Source organism: Haliaeetus leucocephalus, unplaced genomic scaffold (assembly GCF_000737465.1).
Source record: "Haliaeetus leucocephalus isolate CR32 unplaced genomic scaffold, Haliaeetus_leucocephalus-4.0 Scaffold140, whole genome shotgun sequence".
NCBI lineage: Eukaryota > Metazoa > Chordata > Aves > Accipitriformes > Accipitridae > Haliaeetus > Haliaeetus leucocephalus.
The window spans coordinates 9,853,205-9,872,586 of NW_010972576.1; the positions used below are offsets into that span (position 1 = coordinate 9,853,205).

Below are 19,382 nucleotides of genomic sequence, written 5' to 3' on the forward strand. Positions count from 1 at the left end.
AATTGGATTGATCAAGCACTTTATTAGTAGTGGGGGGAATGTGATTGAAACCACACCTCTCCCTCAGGTTCTACTTGACTAAATCAGCTTTTTAGATTCTCTCTTATAAATGGATACAAGTGGTAGATTTTGATTTTATATAGCATACCCATCTGAAATTAATTTGAGTCGTTGAAATTAATAACTTAGGATGCTTGTCATGTTGAAAACTAAACATGCATTTGTTTTTTCCAGTCTGAACAGCTGATCTACATTACAGTCTTCGGTCTTTTCTGGATCCAGGCTGCAATAGCTGGAATTGCTTGCACTCTGTCTCTGAGAGCTAAAAGCCTGGGGTAGTTGTCTGCCAGGTCAGGTTTACAGGACAGAAGTGTTGTACTGCATACATCCCAGTAGAAATCAGCCCATGTTACCTGGTGGAAATGGGAGAGAAAGCACTAAATTGTAGTTGGTTATCTCAAAAGCTGGGACTACTAATATTCTCGGCAAACTGCAGAAATGAAACACGAATTGATCAGTTCTGTATAAGTTTTTGTTGTGGGTTTGTTTTATTTTTTTTTTAAAGCCTATAATTATAGAGCTAGTAATTAGGCTGCAGTGCAAAGCTTAAGTAAAAATTCATTAAATAAAGCCCTTGCTACAAATATTACTTGCATTATAATATTAATCTTTCCTGCTGAAACTGCTGCAGGAAAGTGTTTTAATTAGTTTCCAAACAATTTTGGGTAAAAAAGGGGATTATATTTTCAGATTTTTTTTTCATATTGTCCTATAAGTTGATCAGTGATTATAAGCAGATTTCTAAACTCCCATCTGTATTGACTAGTACAAAGGCATTTATAATGTTTTGTGGTAACATACTGGTAAACTGGTTTAGAAAATGTAGATCCTAGTCCTGGTTTGCCTTACTTTTCTAATAGTATGGAAAACAATTTCCACTTTGCAAATGAGCAACCAACTGTGTATTCGTAAGAACAAAGAGTTAAGAGTGGGGAGGGTTGTTTCATGGGCTGGAATGAAATCCAGAAATTCAGCAATAGTCAATGATTTCATTTTTCTGGCAACCTGATTGGAATGGGAGAAACAAAAAATATACTTACAGACTTCCCTACCAGCCAGTTGTTATCCCCTAAGAAAGTATCCAAATCTTTCAGTAACTCAGGTGCTTTGTTGGTGAGGATATCATCAAATGCTTGTTTCTGGGGGAAGAACAAAACACAAAGATGCACACCAGGGCATAAGCACAGCAGTCAGCAAAATTGATATCTGGGGGGTTTCTTGTGAAAAAGAAAGCTGAAATCTGAGAAAGGTGGCAGTGAAATCATTTGGTCTGACCCAAACTTTAGAGTCCTCTCAGTTCTCTTTGGAGGAAGGAATGTGTTAACATCAGAGTCAGGATTGATACAGCAAACAGCAGTTATTTAAGATAAGAAATGCAGAGGTAACTGTCACTTGGATACATGCAAAGGGGCATGATAGAATTTAGGAAAGCTGAGGTAATTACCCATTAAGTGGGTTAGATGCCCAAAACATGGCATTCATGGCTCGGTGAGCCATGACTTCAGCCAACTTGTCCCTTAATGAACACCTGAAAGCTCCTGGATGCTAAAACATGATGTGTGGAGTGATGCTGCTCATTTATCTGTGCTGACAGTCACCAAGCTGCAGCAAGATGGGAGCCCTGCCATAGATATGGGAAGAATCCATCTATAATATATTCCCAATGTCTCACAGTCATATTTTGGGGGGATTCTTTTGGATGTTATGTTTTCTAGTGTACAGGGTCTCAAATTTCCAGAATCCCTTAAGCTCGATCTTTCCATGCTGTCAGTTAGATGCTGGTCAGTTATCTTTCCCTACCAGTCCTTCTCATGTGAGATGTGGAACCTGGGTTTTGAGCTTTTGCTGGGTTTATCTTTGAACTTTTATGTTAGCAGCTTATTCTGCTTTTTTTTTTGTCTCCACAGCAATGAGATTTGAGGTGGTTAAAATACATTTTTAAAGGCTGAAGTCTGCATTGAAGGGTATGGGCCTTAGTATTTGTAAGTTAATGGATGAAGGATGAGGTAGTGTATGGTGGTTCTCTGCCAGCTGTTCCCCATAGCAGAAAGTTTTAAGGCTGCTATTAAAGGGTTAGCTGTTTCCTTTGGAGTGGGAAATGTGTGTCTGGTTTTCTCTTCTCACCTGCTTGGAAGCAAGTGAGATTGCAGACTGTTGTGATCATCTGGTCTGACCCTGTGGCACAGTTTGTGCAGTTAATGTGCTTGGCCTAATTTTGGAGGAACATACTCAGGCTTGGTTAAATAAGCACTGCTATACAGGAATGGAATTATTTCAACAGCTTTGAAATTCAGGTTAATGAAAAAAAAGAATAAAATTTAGAAGAGGTAGCAGCCTAAATGGTCCCAAAAATGCAGGCTGAAATAAAATCAGTGTTTCTGCAGATGTGTTCGAAGATTTGCCATCATTTTCTGCTGTCTGTTAAGAGCTTAGCAGCTGAATGTGGTGACTGCAATTAACAGCCAGAAGTTTGCAGTCTAGAAATCTCATATTTGTACCCTGTGCTGTAGCATTTCCTTTTTTTTTAAGTAAGTTCCCCTGCCGTCTCTGAAGAAAAAAACAAAAAAAAAATCAACAACAAAAAACCCCGAACCAACCAACCAAAACAAAACCCAAATTATTGTGTGACCATGATGGTAATGACCTCCTCCAACTACAGAAGTACCCAGTCAACCTGTGAAGCTGGTGGGGACATGACCAGGATCCACCTTCTGGAGTAGCATGACCTACTTGTCTCAATCCTGGAGCTCTCCAGCAAAGCATAACAAAGGTGTTGCAACAGCAGATATTTTTTTTTTTGGGGGGGGGGGGTGAGGGTGAAGAGAGAGTCTGTGCCTTGCATGGAGCAAGCTTCCATGGGCAGCTTCCACCTCTGCTCCCTTTACCTTGCTTGGTTTTCTCTTGGCTGCTGGCTAGGTAGTAGCATAATGCATCCTTCCACCTTTCTCGGAGGGATGTGTGTTCCTGTAACCACTTGTGGCCTGGGGAAGTTTTCTGACTTTACCATGTGTACACGACTTAAATCTGGCCTTGAGAGACCACGAGACGCCACTTCTACCACAAGGTGGTGGCAGCGGACCCAGAAGGAGAGGAGGAGAACGGCTAATAGTGAGAAAAATGTTAAAGATCCCCAGAAAGTAAGTTTCTCGATCTTCTTTGGCCTCAAAACACTCCCTTGCATGCATACGTGCGTACAGGCATATGAGGGTTGCCTGCGACCTCTCTTCCCTTTTAAATTAATCACCGGTGACATGATCTGGGTCCTTATTCTGGACAAGTGCTTGAGTACAAGCTGGGACACACGCAGGCATTATCGTGGGAGTTTCCCTGTAAAGGAGTAGCAGTACTGTGGCAGTAGTGCTGCTGCTCCACTAAAGCATTAGCAATAGTGTGGCTGTTCCTAAATGATTAAAAAATCATGAGTCAATCTCCCCTCCCCAAATTAGGAAATGTCAGGAAATCATTAGGAAATTAAGTAATTCACATTTTTGAATACTAAAACCTCAAAACACACTTTCAGATTTTCCCCTGCAAGATTTCAGAGCACTTTCATATTGTTTCATTATTTATTGTTGGTTTGGGGCAACATTTTGTACTCTGTGGTTTCTGTAATAGGATATCCTAGTTGATCTGAAATGTTAGCTTTGAATAAATGGAAGGTGGCTGCACTGGTAGTTAATGGTGAGACCTGTTGTTACGCTACCCCTTTCCTAAAAGGGTCAGGTCATCTGCTTGGGTCAGAGCTGTGTGGAGCCATTGTAACACTGGAGTTAACACATCCATCACCCTCTTCGCCCAGCAGCTGATCTGCATGCCTGCATTTGGGGCTCTGTTGAGAGGGACTGGACCGATGCCAAAAAAAACCCAAAACCCAAATGCTGGAGGACTTTGCCTGTGACTGAGTGTTAAAGTACCCATGGCAGCGTGTTAGCCTGGTGTCAGTACTTGCAGCACCACTGCTGAGGACCGAGGTGGGGCTGCGGGGGTCTGAAGAGCACGGCTGCAGTGACAGTGAGGGATGTGCTATGTCCCCTCTTTAAAGGCACTCGCTGTCTTACACCACTCTGGTAATTGAAAAGCAGCTGATGTATTGAAGACTGATACTTACTAAAAAACCAAGAAGAAATCAAGATGCAGAAGCACAAAAAAGGTGGGGTGGAGCTGTTAATCTTGAGTTAGCAGAAAGAGAATGATATGAGCTTAGTCTGTTTGTGACAAGATACAGGTATTGCACAGTGCTGGCTGGGGTGGAAGTGTCCTGTCTTTCCCCTTTGAAGAGCAGTTTGATATATGCCCATATGGCATCCTTGGTTCAAGGTGAACTAGTGAGGGGCAGCTCATGATGGTCTCATCATTTCCACAAAGGGTGAAAAAAATCTGGTGAAGGACGAGGTGGGAAGAAGCAGATGGCATTGGCTGGATTAGCCTTGAGGAAGAACCACAGAGCTCCTCCAGCTCACCTTTGCTGAGGTGAGGTGATGGACCCAGGGATTGACACATGGCAGTGTCTCCAGAGGAGATGCTCAGGTACAGAGTCATGGCTTATGTGCTATCTTTGTTTAAATTAGTGATTGTCTTACTCTCACATCCTGGTTTTTCTCTGCCCAAGGGAACAGTGTCATGAAATCATCTATGGTGTCCACAATGGCATCAGCTAGCGCCTGTTCCACAGGTGTCTGACCTGCCAGACCTGTGGGAAGCAAGCATATGAAGGGAGGTTAGAGACAGCATCAGCAGGAGTCTTTGATACCCCAAAGGTAAACTCTGTTCTTTGTGAACATTTCTGTAAAAATACATGCTCTCCAGGGCTTTTTGGATGCTAACAGCATGCATTTGACTCCTTGCATCCAGGTGCTATCTCATGTACCTTTGCTTTTTTTCCCTTTCCAGCCTCATACAGCCATCCTAGGTAGAGAGTTGTTCTTTCCATCACCTGAGCCCACAGCCTGACTACCACTTCCTTACCTTCTCTGCCTTCCACTGCCCTAGCATGTTCAGTGAGGGTCAGCACTAATTCCTTTCTGTTAATCTTTCCCCATCCCAGCTTTCAATGTCCTTCTCCATCTCATGATCTTTCCATCTTGGTCAACACAGTCTCCAAAAGTGCTTCTGTGAAAGTCTGCTTCTCTTTCCCTCTATCCTGCCCATTCAGCCCCATTTAGAACCTTTTCGTGACATCCTGCTTGCTTTTGATTACTTCATTGTATTCGGGCACCTTAGCCAAACTTTGTCTTGTTTACAAATCTGCTTTCCTCCCCTGTTGTCCTTTGGCTCACCTGCACTCTTCCTAATGCTGCTACTTTTTTCCCTCGCTCTTTTTTCACAGACCTGCATTTATGCTTTCACCTCTGTGCAGGTTCAGGTCATCTTTCTCTTCCTCTCTGTTCTTTAAGCCTCACCTGGAAGCTCTGTGTTTCCCATAAACCGTATGCCCTTCCCCTGCCAAGTCATCTCCCTTACTGAAACTTTATGCTTTTGAAGGTGAGGGGGGTGCCTCTCCTTCTGGGCATTAAGTTCTGTGAGCCTTCAGTAAAGAGTTGTTGGTGATGGGCACCAAAAAAATGCCATTTCTTAATTTTAAAGTATTAGGGACATATATGCAGATTTAATGGCACACCTAGCGAGTTCTGACTAGGAAGTTGAAAAGATTTTTTTCCCCTTCCACGGATGCTCTTTTTCCCACTGTAGCTGACAGTGTGACTTAACACTGAACAGAGAACAGCATGGTCTGAGTGTGCCTCAGAACCATAGCCTTTGTGGCTGTTGCAAGCTGATGGAAAAGGTGTTGGGGAATGCCTAAATCAGAACTTCAGACCGTAAAAGGAGCACAGCTCCAGATCAGCCTCCGGATAGGAGACGGGTGGGGAGGCAGCGTGGGTGGAAGGCAGGCTTTCTCATCGTTTTTCATTACCAGGTGGACGCTCATCATTCTCTTCCCTTGCAAGTAGTAGATTGTATCAAGGATGGAGGAAATTGGCAGGAACACGGTATTGCAGACACACTTGAAAATATGTTGTGCTAGTGCCTTGAAGAATAACACTGCGCTTCCGCTTGTTGCCTCCGTTGGAAAATGTGAGAAATCTTGAAAGGCAGGTTACATCTCTTTGCTCAGAGTGTAAAAAAGTAGGATAGTGCTTGCTTCCCAGCCCCCCACTTCAATTTGCTGACATTCAGCACACCACAAACACGTCTGCCTTCAGCCAGACCAGTTTTGCAGATGGTTTTGAATGACACCTTGCTGACCTAAAGCAAGCCCTGACTACTCTCTTTGATTACTTGCATTACAAAGTCTTATATCACTTTATCTAACTGGTCAACTACTTCCATAGCGTGTAAGTATTTAAGATGTAAGTGATGTCACCATCTGATCTAATCTCTCTGCCAGCTCAGAATTGTTGCCTAAATCTGCTTCAGAGTGCTCTGCCTGCTGACTGTGATAATCTCTAATGCTTCCAAAACCTCCTCCTCCTGGAAATCTCTGTTAGCCTGGCAGCTCAAATTTAGCTCCAGGGGAAACTTCCCTGAGAACCTTAGGGAAGCCACAGGTACACACTTTCTGTTGTGCAGTGGCAGGTGAATAAAGTTTATTGGCTGGAGAAATCAGCCCAAACCCCAGGTACAGTACACAGAGGAGAAACTCAATCAGACATAAAGGGTGATTATTTCTGAGTTTTCCTTCAGGTGTGCATGCTTGCAGTGTGAATATGGAGCTCAGCCCCATGACTTCAGAACATTGTAGCATTTCACATTACAGGTTGTTACTTTGAACCTTTTTTTTTTCTGTTTTTTTTACATTCTATGTGACTTTTGAGTGACTAAATACAGCATCCTGGAGGATGTGCCTTGCTCTGTTTCTTCTTTCTGATCTTGAAACCACAGGGGATGTAGCCTGAGATCTCATCAGGATTGCCACAGCAGCCCCGACTCACCAAGCAAAATTGGCACCAAATTATGGTAAGGAAGGCCACTGAACACAGGCATGCCACCACACAACGCTCCTCGGTGCTTTTTAAACCATCGCTCTTTGAGTTGGCATCTCTAATAGCATCCTATATGGTACGCTGCGTTTCTGTGGACAGCACTTGGTGCTGGTAGACAAACTACAGATGCAATGAGAGGCTGAAACTATTAGCTCTTCATGCCTAGGAAGAGCACTAATACCAGTATTGCCAGACTGGTGTTGACTTCTGCTAGGTTGGGCTTGCCGAGGTGTGTGTTTGTTTCTATTTTTGCCATGGGTGTATTTTTTCTGAGCATTAAAGGTGGGTGCAGAACAGAGCAAGACAATAGTCAAATAAGTGTTACCTGATTCTCTGGCAAGGTATCTTGCTATTGCCAGGCTCTGGTGAATGGTAACTCCATCTACTTCCAGAATGGGGATTTTGCCAAATGGGATAGCTTGGAGGAGAAAGAAAAAAAAGAAAAAACAACCAAAAGTTAAATCATAGCTCTTAACAGTGGGAGTCTGTAATAGTTGCACTTTTACCACTCAGAGGGTATGCATTGTTACAGCACTTAAGTTTCACAGTAATTCTGTAGGGAAATTCATGGACTAAAAAAACAAAAGTAAGGTTAAGGATATAACCAGATTACCCTGCAAGAAGGCAACTATAGCGTAGAAAAGAGATATTGCATTTCCTTTTTCCTAGCCTTGAGCTGTAAAGGCTGAATGTGCTCCTACATATCCTGAATTCTTTATGCAGGGAAACTTTTTAGTGGAATCTTGGTTTTTCCTTCTCTTCCCTGTTTTTTCCTCCCCAGGAGAGTGACTGCCAAGGTTAAGCAAAGATTTGTAGTGCAGGATCCAGCTGGGGTATGAAGTAAGAGATTGGGTAAAGACTACAAAGGTGCTTTTTCATTTAAACTTGTTTTAAATTCAGAAGTAGTGATTCAGAGAGGTATCTGTATTTCAGAACTTATATTGTGACAAGACTTTTCAGCTGACAGTCATCACCAAGGGACAAATACAGCTTTCACACTGAACTGCAAATGCTAAGAAGATACTCAAATTTATTTGACTTTATTTTATTTTATTAAAAAAAAAAAAAAATTCTGTCAGGAAGCCTCCAGATATAGAGGAAGACAAACTAAGCAGGCATCATGGATATCTATAAGAGAGTTTGAGATATGAGATCAATCTTATTTTTCAGTTATTAATTTAGTAACATAATGTATGTGAAAACTTGGACTGCTGTTTTTCTACATTTTGGAGAAGCTGCTGGCGTGATATCAAATGGGGCTGAAACCTCAGAGCAAAGCTTAAGCTTGGAAAAACTGTCTGATTAAGGGCAGTGAGAATCTACTCGTGGGAACCCAGTGCTGTTCGCTGGGGGAACTTTAAATCTCTGCATTTCAAAGGATGCTATTTCATAAATTCCAGGTACATGATTGCAAGTGCTGGTCATAGCCAAATGCTTTGTGCCCAATTTTCATCTGGATTACACTTTATGTAAATAAGATGTATACTCATCTTAAGACTGTCTTGCGATGTGAAAGGGCAGTAGTGGAAAAGTAAGAACATTGGCTATTGGAAAAATGCAAAGTGCTTTCAAACCCAGGAGAACTGTCTTTATGGGACAGCTGGAATGACACTTCTATTCCATGAGGTTTTTTAATTCTTAGTGAAAAGGGAAAAATAATGAAACCTTATTTATTCATGACCTGTTTATCAAGGCAACTTCATCAATGATGAACACTGCCACGTGGCTCTGTGGTTTAGCATGCAGTATGTGAATAACATTAGGTACGGTATCTTAGATGTCAAATCTGTATCTGCAAAATTAATTTGGCAGCTGGACAAGACATTCAGGACTCCTCTGTGCATTTTTTTTTTCCTGCATCTGACCTCAGTATTCATGATACTCCCCCCCCCCCCCCCCCCCCCCAAGTTCAGCACGCTGTGAAGCTGGTATAAATTTTGATGCTGATGACTAGTAGAAGCAAGAGAGCTCCAAGAGCATTAGCTGCTGTTTGTACTCCAGGGAGAAAGCATGCACTGCTAGTTGTTATTGAAACAATAATAGACTTTTGCACAGAGGGCTTCATATGTTTAATACCCAGAGAGTAGCAAGGTCCTGGCAAGTCCATGTATCGCTTCACTGAGAATCCAGAGAGGAAAAGATGCATCCCTAGATGCTAAAATGAAAAGCTCTCTGGTTGTGAAGATGAGAAGAGTATTGGTTCTGTGCTGCGGATTAACGGTGCAGAGTGCCCTGAGCATCACTGCCTCCAAAGCCACAGAGCTGTGAAATAACGTTTGCTCGTGCAGAACACCAGCACATCTTTCAAGCAAGTGCAAGTAGAGGGGTTGAGAGCACGCGTGACTGCTGGACGTGCCAGCGTGGTCAGCCCACAGCCGTCTTCAGATGCCCCCAGACCACACAAGGCTGTACACCAATGCCTGACAATAGGTAATGTCAAAAGCGCAGCCAGCTCAGGAGCAATAACCACTGCCCCTGAAGGAGTTAACTGTCTTTTTTTTTGGAGGCCCCCAGTAGAAGTGCTGCTGAGTCCATGCAGTTTTGGTGAGGCCAACATGACTAAGCCAGGCGCTGTAGCAATAACTGTCAAAACACGATGATCACTGCTCAGGTTGGGAAACTACAATTGCTTCATCTAGAAACTGAACAGACCATTTTCTGCTGTGTTTACGTGCAGGGGAAAGTCTAAAAGTTGGAGCTTTGACTGATGCTTCAGTTTGTTGATTGCTACAAGGAAAATGAAAGCTGGTTTGTTTGTACAGATATATTATTTTTTTTTAAGAAACCCTTGATTACAGCAAAAGGAGGGAGGCATCTTTCTGACAATTGAGGAACATGGATTAAGGTGTGAAAGGCAGCTGGGTGGCAAAGTGGCAGTAATCTCTCATGTTCTGTTTCTCAGTAATCTGGCCATTTCTGGATTAACTTTTTTTTTGCTGTTGTTTCCTAGCAGCCCATAGAATTCAAGGGAATTGCTATTTCTTTCTTGAAAACATGAATAATGCCTACAAAGTGTTTCCTCCTCAGTGCTGACCTATTTTCATTAAGATCTGGTTCTTCTTTCCTGGAAAAGAAACTGAGTTTACCACTAAAAAGATACAAATACAGCTTTGTTTTGTGTGCAGTAGAAATATTCATACACTTGCATGATTTATCATGTGAGTATAAAATTAATAAATGAAAGCAGATTTTATTGCACATCCCATGAGCCTTAGATGTTCAAAAGGCATTATGCTTTGATTTATAATGAGGCTTGGGGTTTTTTTGCTAAGGGGCAGCATATCTATTGCCATCATTACTAAACAATGGACTATTTAAATCATACCAGATGGTAAATGGGAGATGTTCCTTCCTTTCTTGTGTGTTTAAAATGCCATTTTATTTTTTTTAATAAAGAACAGGAAAAAAAAATTGTGATTTGAATATAAACATAGATTTATTTTTTTTCTTGCTGATAGAGTGTGTGTATATGATTATGCACTGACTTTTGTTGAGTATTGAGTTAATAGGCTGTAAATTAGTGCAATTCTGAGATGTTTGAAGAAATCACACTTGTGCTGTGCAGATCATTGTAAAAATCTGTTGTTTTTTCTTGGGTGCAGGGAATGCTATTCTTTCACACTGGAAAGTGTGGCAGATATCCAGGCCGCTTTACAGCTGAAGAAAATAGCAAAGAACAGTCAAGGGGCAGAAAATATTTATAGTACATCTCCTCCTTATTGGAGGAGAAGGTATAATGTCTTATAAAGTTGCATTTTAAGTCTGGAAAATTTTATGGAAAAAAAAATCTCTTTACCTTTGAAACATTATTATCCAAAATTCATATAACAAGACCAAAGTTTTTAGTAACCTGTAGTGAAGTACCTTTTTGCTGTTGTTAACTAAAAGAACTATTTCCTATATTGATAAGTTTGTAGCAAACCCAGGAGATTGATTGTATATATAAGTTTGGCTGTTGTGGGCAGGAATGTGTTCCCTGTGAAAACTGGAGACTTCCTTTTCCAAGTGGAGAAGAAGGGGTGGATTTTTGTCACACAGTTCATCCTCAGGAAGGGTACGTGAAGAGCCTTCACGCTGGATGGGTGCAGTTTGATTGCTGGAGGCAAGGTCAAGGTTTGACAAATGACCTCGATGTGGCCTCTACACACCTTGCCCACAGCCCGTTTTTTGAAGTGCAGCAAAACCCACAGCCAGGCCATCTACTCAGGGGTTCCAAACTGCACCAGAAAACCATCTTTCTGTACACAAATTTAAGCAGTGTTACCCCTAGATTCATGGATATGGGCTTTCAGTGGCTTGCTTTGAGCCTCCCATGGTGCTTTTGGCCCTAGCTCTGCTCATTGACAACACACGTTCAAGGAACTTCTGGGGATGTCCAAATGTGGCCTGTGTATAAGCATTGTATTAAAACTGCTAAATTTGACACAGTTTTGGTGAAAGGCATGGTTCATGTGACTCCAGCTGAACACAGCACCTAGGCTGTTCCTGCCAGGCTTCTAGATGAGACGAGCAAGTGAAAGAGGTGGCACATGAAGCTGGAATGTAAGAGGGATCTCATTTGGGTAGAATGAGGGTGGTGGGGGAAAATCATGAAACAACATGCACTGGAGAGCAATTGTGAATGAACAGTTAAGCCAAAGTAGTACAGCCTGGAAGGATCTGAGTGTCACTTTGCTAGTTTTTCTTTAACCTTGATCGGTTAGGGGGCTGCTTCATACTTACGTCAGTTTATACCCCTGTGTATCCATATGGATGTCCTTTCCATGTTTTTCAAAACAATGTTGTCTTGCAAAGTTTCCAACTCCCACCTGAGCAAATACATTTTAAGAAGGAGAACTAGAAAAGTCTGTTGCCATCATCATACAAACTGTCATTTCTCAGGCATGCACCTTTCCCTTTCAGTTTCTGCTTGCTTTGTTGCTCATCTGAAGTAGAAGGCACTAAGAACCCTTGTGTTGATTTCCAGATTTAGATTGAAAACTCACTGAAAAGAGGAACAGGGATTTTAAGAAGCATACTGTTTGGATAACTAAACCTGTAGTCTTCTTTAAATTGAACTTTTATCAGCAAATTCTTGCTTTTCCTATTATGCTGGTTATTCATTGTTTTTAGCACTGCATGCTGCCATGAAATCTGCACAGACTTTACACTTCCTGTGAAGAAAACCTTGACAGAGGGTGCGTGTAATTCATCAGACTGATCTGCAGTCTCCTCGTTTGAGAAAGGACTCACTGAAGTATCTGTGCAGTGCTAAGGAGTTGGATGAATTCCTTTTTATATATATTTTAATTTTGGTTGGCTTTTGTGACTAGAACTGTGATGTTTATATAGTCTCTGCTGGATACTAAGCAGGGGAGATGAGGCCTGATGTGTGTTAAAAGCAAGGACACCTGTGTAAATTGTCTCCATCCCACAAAGTCCCCAAGGGCTGTGGTCACTATTCCCTTCCTGGCATGCCTATAGATTCTCAGTAGTGTTCAGGCCTTCCCTTTGACCGCGAGCTCCTGGCTCATCCTCCTGGGCACGAACCAGTGGATGGTGCTCATCTGGGCCTGTTTCTCTGTCAAGGACAGGGAAAGGAAACACAACTCAGAGCCAAGCACAGTTTTGTCCAAGCCTGGCAGCTACGCTGGTTGGCTGCTGGTGTGGAGAAACCAGAGCTTAGTGCTGTGCTGCGCTTCTCTCTGCTGTTCTTCCCAAGCTAGTGAGGATCCCCTACACAGATACAGTTTTTAATTTTCTCCTTCCCTTGTCTCCTTCCTTGTCCAATCATCTTTTCTTCTTCATTATTCTTCTCCTCCTCATCTCTGTTCTTTCTTCTCCATGTTTATCCTGACTCGCCTCAGCTTTGCTCCCAGATGTGAGTTCAGTTTCCCTTATTTCCTATGACAAACACTCCCACGTTGACCTCCTCTTTCCCATCCTTCCTCCTGCCTGTGTTGAAATCATCTATAGCCTTGATGCTAAGCAGCTGTTTCTTCAGTATTTGAATGTTCCTCAAAATCTGAATAATTAATGGTTTTGCAATCAAGCAGTTTAGATTGATGTCATAGTAAGGCAGTTGGGTTGGTCAAAGACAGGGGAAAATAAATGTCACAGCCATGCTTCTTACTACAATATATCTGTCAAAATAAGTTCTCCTTTGCCTTGAAAACTAACCATAACCGCTTTTCCTTTCCATTAATATTTAAATTGCATCATGAGTAACAAATATATGAGATACTTTGCATCTTCCAATAAGAAGCATGTGAAAGATTTATTTTATGTAAGGCTGGCAGAGGAGCAAGGCCCCTGGGAAGCAATTGGCCTGGAGCTGGAGGCATCCATAATCCATATCTTCTAGAAAAGGATGACCAGGATGGTGCTCTGATCTAACCTCAGCCCAGCTTTAGCACTGTAGTTATTACAACTCAGATTCTCCTTGGAAGTGATTGCTAAGCTCTGCTTTTTACCCAAAGATAGCTATTTACACATCTTAGCTAGAGCTACAAAGCAGCAAGTCACTCAGGAAACAGGATGAGTGCTCCCTTGAAGAACTCTTGCCTGCTGTCAGGTATCTCTCAAGATTTATCTGTTACGTTGGAAGTCTTTTCAGTGCAATAATTAGTCTGTCAAGTTTCCTGAGGACCTTTCAAGCAACATTCCACCCCTCCTAAACAGTTTATGGGACATTTACAGCCATTAGTGCAATGAAAGCGTCCTTTGCAATGACTACAAAGTCTGCATAATTGCCATTGCTTCAGATTCCCTGAATAAGCCACAGAACAAAAGCTGTTACTGCATGCTAGCCTGATATCTCAAGAGGATGGTAACTTTGTGCACCATTACAATGGATTATCTGCTATATCATGACTTATGTCAGTACAAAGACATTTTTTTTGTGAGGAGCCTATTATGTGGTAATACAGATCTTGAATGAGTCTATTATGTGCTGGTGCATAGATCTTGAATTAAGTACGGTTTCAATGGTGGTACAGTCAAGTCACAGTCTGTTCAAAAGGAAATGTAAAATGTAAATCTGTTTACTCATTTAAAAATTTATTGATTATATAAAGAGTGAAGGGTCATGTAAAGCTGCTACTTGATATTCAGCTGTTTTTTAAAATTCTGCGCTAAAGCTAGTCAACACTAATACTTACATACTAGCTTGCTTAAATTTGTTTATATTATAAACTACAATCCTCACCTGAAATCAGCAACAGAAAATTTACCAAAGATGATCTGATTAGTGATAGAAGGGAAAAAACCCCAACAGTTGAGTTACAGAAATCTTAATTTCAGAGTGTGTAAGCCAAATGACAGATTTTATTTTCAGAGTGTATAGGCCAAATGATAGAGGTTTTTGTTATGTTATGCCTCCCTCTCATACAAAAAAAAAGCATCATTTGGGTGTAAACAAAATGAAGACAGTATTTCTAGGAGCGAGGAATTAATGGTCCTTCAGGCAAATAAGTAAGACAACAGCTTGCTGGGGAGAGCCACATGAAAAATGCCAAAACAAACAACAAAACCTATCACACTCTTCAGTCCAGGCCAAAATTAAACTTGCAGCAGCTGCAAGTCTGCTTTCTAAATGGTCTTTCTGTGCATGCATTAATCTTAATGCACACAGTTTCTATTTTCCCTTCAATTTTACAGAACTAAGAAGTAAGTCTGTTCTTCAGTATAATGACAGTATTTTCTGTTTTATATGGTATGATGATTTGGGTGGGAGGGTGGTATTTGTTGCAAAACCTTATCTAATTTTATGACAATTGATGAAGCAAACCTATCCTCTCTGCAGAGACCTGACTCCTTGTACTCTTAGAGAAACTTAGCTTCTTTGATTTGTTCCCTTAGTAGTTCAAGAATCACGAAGAGGCTCTCCTTGTCCAAACTTATTAAGAAAATAGAGTTTCCTCTTCCCTAGGTCTTTTTTTTCTTTATCTTACTTCACCATACTTGAAGTTTTTAAAAAAGAGGGACATTATTTTGTACTTGCAGACTCTGCAGTCAAAACTGGTTTCAGATCTTTCATAGGCAAGTGGGTAAATGCAAACATACTATATGCAAGTGTGCATAGCAATTTGAGTGGTATTTCTTAATCTCACTTCAATATATAATTATGTAATTAGTTTAATTAATTGAACCATTTCTAATGATTTTTGAGGGCTGCAAAAGAAGTGGTGTACCAAACTGCTATTACATTAGCTGCTGTTACATGAAACGCAGCTGTAATTCCCCTTATCATTGCTAAACACCACCCTTTGGTTTTCATCAGGATGAGACTGACTAGCATCTGCTACTTTATTTCTGTTCTTTTTGAAGTGGACCCAGTCCAAGCATAATGGGGGGAAAAAAAAAAAATCCTGAGCTTCATAAGAAAGATCTGAATAGAGAATATGAATGACAGTAGTGTAGGAGATGTCTCAACAGAGTGAACTATGCCTGTGTATTCTCAGTTGGTTGGAGACACCCCCTCATTTCATATTTACTGCTGAACACAGCAATATTTGAACCTTTTTGGCAAGGATTCTGCTACCTACTTTCCTGAGGGCTGGTGCTTTTTCCTCTTCAATCCCCACCTCCATGGAGGCAGCTGAGTTACTTTTTGAAAAGTCAGGATAGTAGAGAATGCAAGTGGTTTGTTTTCCTTATGGCAAATGGTGCATCTCTGCTGTATGCAATATTGCTGTAGTGTTAAGACACACAAACCCTATGCAACCTACTCCCTAACTAGGAGGCAACCATTTCTTGTGTTGAGTCATGGCCTGCAAAGTTGGGGTTTAGGTACCTTAGGACAGACTGAAGCAGTGGCTATTGGTCTTCTTGTGCCCTGTAAGGCTGTTTACTGCAAAGCCTTGTTGCTACCTTTTATTTAGAGTCTTGCTGAATGATTTGCCTGTGGGAGATTACTTTGGAAATACCATGGGTAATGATTGCTTCACAAAGGAGGAGGAGGAGGAGGTAGTCATCAGTTAGTTGATCTCCAGGCAATTTCCTTAGCAGCATTACGTTGTTATGCATACAAAAAAAAATACCTTTACTCTTGTTTTAGTTGATGAACCTCTTAATTTGCATATTGTCTACAACGCAGATGCTGCTGGTGGCAAATGCCATCATTACATTGGTGCTTGAGCTAGGATCCAGGGAGCTTTCCAAAAGTAAAAGTTTAGCATCCTGGTATGAGATGTAATAGCACTTTCAGACATGCATCCAACCATTTCTTTGTAGGTGTACATTTTCCTGGTCAAATAGCACAATACATTCCATTTCCCATCCACTGACTCACTGGAAGCACGCTGTCTACAGAAGCCTGAAATTCAAAGAACTCCTAGGCCAGCACAAATTTTGCACAGATGATTTCACATATCTGAAAGCAGCAGCTCCCACATTTTACTAAACTTCTTAACTGCTTTGACTGATCCCTAGATTAAATTCCATAGTAGAGGCTGCTATGAAAGGCCATTATGCAGAGAAAATGAAAAATCTTAATTAACCCTTGGTAAACCTGCTAACAAACTTTTCGCATCACAGAAAGAAACAAAGACATCCAAAGGTTAAATGACTTGACCGACATTTGTTAATGCAGCAGATACAATTACAAACTGTATGGTTTAGGATTTCTGGGATGCCTTTTCTCCCAGTGTTTGGGTGGTAATGGTGTTGCAGCTGGGCATACACTGTAGTGAACAAGTACGGTACATATAAAGCTTCACTGGGAAATTCATGATGTGAGCACTGAAGAAAAGCATAGGAAGGATTTTCCTGCATTGTTTCTTGTGCTGGCTTGGATGTTGGGGACATCTTCAATATTGATTGATAGGTCTGCTATTAGAACATCTTGTCTTAGGATATGAATGCCTCTGTAGCCTTTAAGTCACTACTTATGCTTTGTCTTTTTGTCTCACTTAAAAATTAGTATGCAAAGCTCTACATAGAATTATACTTTGCTAATATTCTCTGAACTTTGCTTCAGGACATAAGTGGGTGTGTGTACATGTAAATATGTGCATAGTTAAGTATGAAGAAGGCCTATGAAGAGCTTTCCGCTATTCCTGTGAATTCTCAGTCTCACCTTTAGCTTCTGCCCTGCTTCCTTGAGAACTGCAGTGGGAGAGACATAAGCTATATCACATGGCCAACAGGTTTAAGCTCTTAAAAAGAAAAGGTTTCCGAAGTCAACAATCTCTAACTGAAAATATCCCATTTACACTCCTCTGTGGGTTGTTAGCTAGTGTTTTCTAGATTTGAGCACCACAGATGGGCTTCAGCTGCCACTTGGAGAGCATTATGGGAAAAAACAAATTTAACTGCACCCTACAAGCATTTCGTAGCCTGTTGGCTGGGTTTATTAAATGGTGTGAAAGCCAATCAAGAAAAATTACTTGATTAATAGAAATTGCCTTGTGCATGAGTTTTGGCTTTTCCGCAGACTAAAGGCATTATTCTTCATTCTGGATGTGAAAAGTCATAGCCCGTGTAGCAAAACATGGGCCAAATCCATGAAATGAAGACACAGCTATCTCTGATTTCATATCCCCTCTCTCCAAACTCAAGATCTGTTTCATTTGAACTAAGGCCCATTTAATAAACAGAAATAACAAAGAGTTTTAATAGCTGGAAAGAGGTTACTCTAACTAAAAAACGTGAAATGGATGGGGTATAGTAGCCTGCAGAATACTCTTGGAAGGGCTGGGAGGGGTTGTTAGGAACAATTATTTTTTAGCATCATTTTTGATCCTTTTGTTTTCTTTTTGCTATATCAACTGATTTCTTTTTGTTTTCTGTCATTGCTTTCCCTCTCTGAAGACTTTTCTGGTTGAAAAGGAGTGTCCTTCTTGACACTTAATTCCAATCTGGCTTTCTAAAATGAGGGTGAAGGCTGCAGTGTGGTCTTTGAGACCAAATCCTCCAAAGAAACTGAGAAGATTAGCATTCATTTGGTTAGCTTTGGGCAGACAAAAGCCAAACTGAATTTACAAGGAGTAAAAGGCCAGCTGGATGATAGCAGGTAAGTCTTTTTAGATCGTCTGAAGCTTTGGATCTGGATTTCCATGAGAGCATCAGGAATGACATTTTGGCTGTCTAGACAATAAAATTCCCATAGACTTAATTAAAGCCAGGAATTAAATGTATTTCTGCTTATGAAACATATAGGTATCTCTTCAATTGCTTTGCTTTTTGACAGCATTTCTAGCGGAGCTTTGGATATAAGATCCCTTTTTACTTACTTGGTTTGATTTTGGGCCAGTCTGCTGCCTCTATCCTGTGGTCTTCATACTTCTTGCCTGAATAAGCAAACAGGTAGCGGCTGATTTCTGCTCGTCCTCGCAGATTGAAGTATGTTAGCTTGTACTGTGGCATGCTGGATCCCTGGAAGGGAAGACACCGTGTTGCTTATGAGTAACTCAACTCCTTTTTACAAAAGCGCACCATATGCTTGCTTTTGAAACATATGCTTGTACAATGGAAAGGACATGTTACACTAAGTCATGATGTGTTGTACTTTGCAATCATTGCATTAGTCACATCTTTTTGTTCTGCATTTGTCAGCCACAATATTCAGACGTGGACAATGACAGTTAAACCTGCAGTTCCTCCTTGTGTATCTTCAGAAAAATGGCTTGATTTTTTCAGATGTATTAATAACTTTCAGCTTTCATTTACCTTTCTTGTGAGTCCAAACTCGGGCCATTTTTAAAAAGTGTTTTTCAGAGTGCAAATCTAAAATCATATACTGTAACAGAAGATAGTTGCTGTCCTGAGCAGCAATTTTGTTCAAGTCTGTCCTGCTCAGCCTCTGTTGCTTATGGAGATGTTCATCCAAGATCAAATCATGGGAATTTCCAAACTGTTGTGATTTTTCTCATTAATTATTACCCTAGTTGCTTAGGCAATTGACCCAAGTTATTTTAGAAGGAAAATTTGCTATGGAAACCAGTCTACGCTGTTGTTTTGAGAAATTCGTCATCAAATTCTCAGTTTCTTGTACAGAAGCCAAAAGAAAACTTGAAACAACTTTGTTAGGTTTATGTGTGAATTTTTTCCTTCAGTTCTAGTTAGGAACCGTGTAACAGGAAGGCTCTGTTTGCTTCTTAGTGTAGCAGACAACGAAAGAAAATATTTTATGGGTTTGATTGTACAACAAGGATGGTGCAGGAAAGGTGAACAGCTAAGGCTGCCTTAAACCAAAAGTAAGCTTTTAAACTCTGCAGAGATAGCACCTTAATAAGGGAGATCTATGAGCTCAGCTGAGATTTAAATGTACTGGCTAAAGGAAACTAAAACAACCATCTACCTCCTCACCCAAAGCAAAACCCTTTCTCATTGTGGCCTTAAAGTAGACCTTGCATGTCACTT

At 41.0% G+C, this 19,382-nt stretch overlaps 1 protein-coding gene across 1 annotated transcript; it reads right to left on the bottom strand.

The window, feature by feature from the left end:
- Positions 1–112: 112 nt before the first annotated feature.
- On the bottom strand, positions 113–18,389 carry HPGDS (hematopoietic prostaglandin D synthase). Its single transcript, XM_010586165.1, has 5 exons — positions 18,254–18,389; positions 7,366–7,458; positions 4,641–4,750; positions 1,101–1,199; positions 113–413 (listed from the first exon to the last, which is right to left on the bottom strand). The coding sequence occupies exons 1-5, from the start codon at positions 18,384–18,386 to the stop codon at positions 249–251; spliced, it is 600 nt and encodes a 199-aa protein (XP_010584467.1). The 5' UTR covers positions 18,387–18,389; the 3' UTR covers positions 113–248.
- Positions 18,390–19,382: the final 993 nt, after the last annotated feature.

What these genes read in the sequence shown, in the direction of transcription:
- HPGDS (XM_010586165.1), bottom strand. Translation starts at nt 18,386, where the DNA reads ATGCCACAGTACAAGCTAACATACTTCAATCTGCGAGGACGAGCAGAA. An exon ending in CTGGCCCAAAATCAAACCAA is followed by an intron (nt 7,459 to 18,253) that starts GTAAGTAAAAAG and finishes TTCTCCTCCAAG; the next exon opens with CTATCCCATTTGGCAAAATC. An exon ending in AGAAAAACCAGGATGTGAGA is followed by an intron (nt 1,200 to 4,640) that starts GTAAGACAATCA and finishes TTCTTCCCCCAG; the next exon opens with AAACAAGCATTTGATGATAT.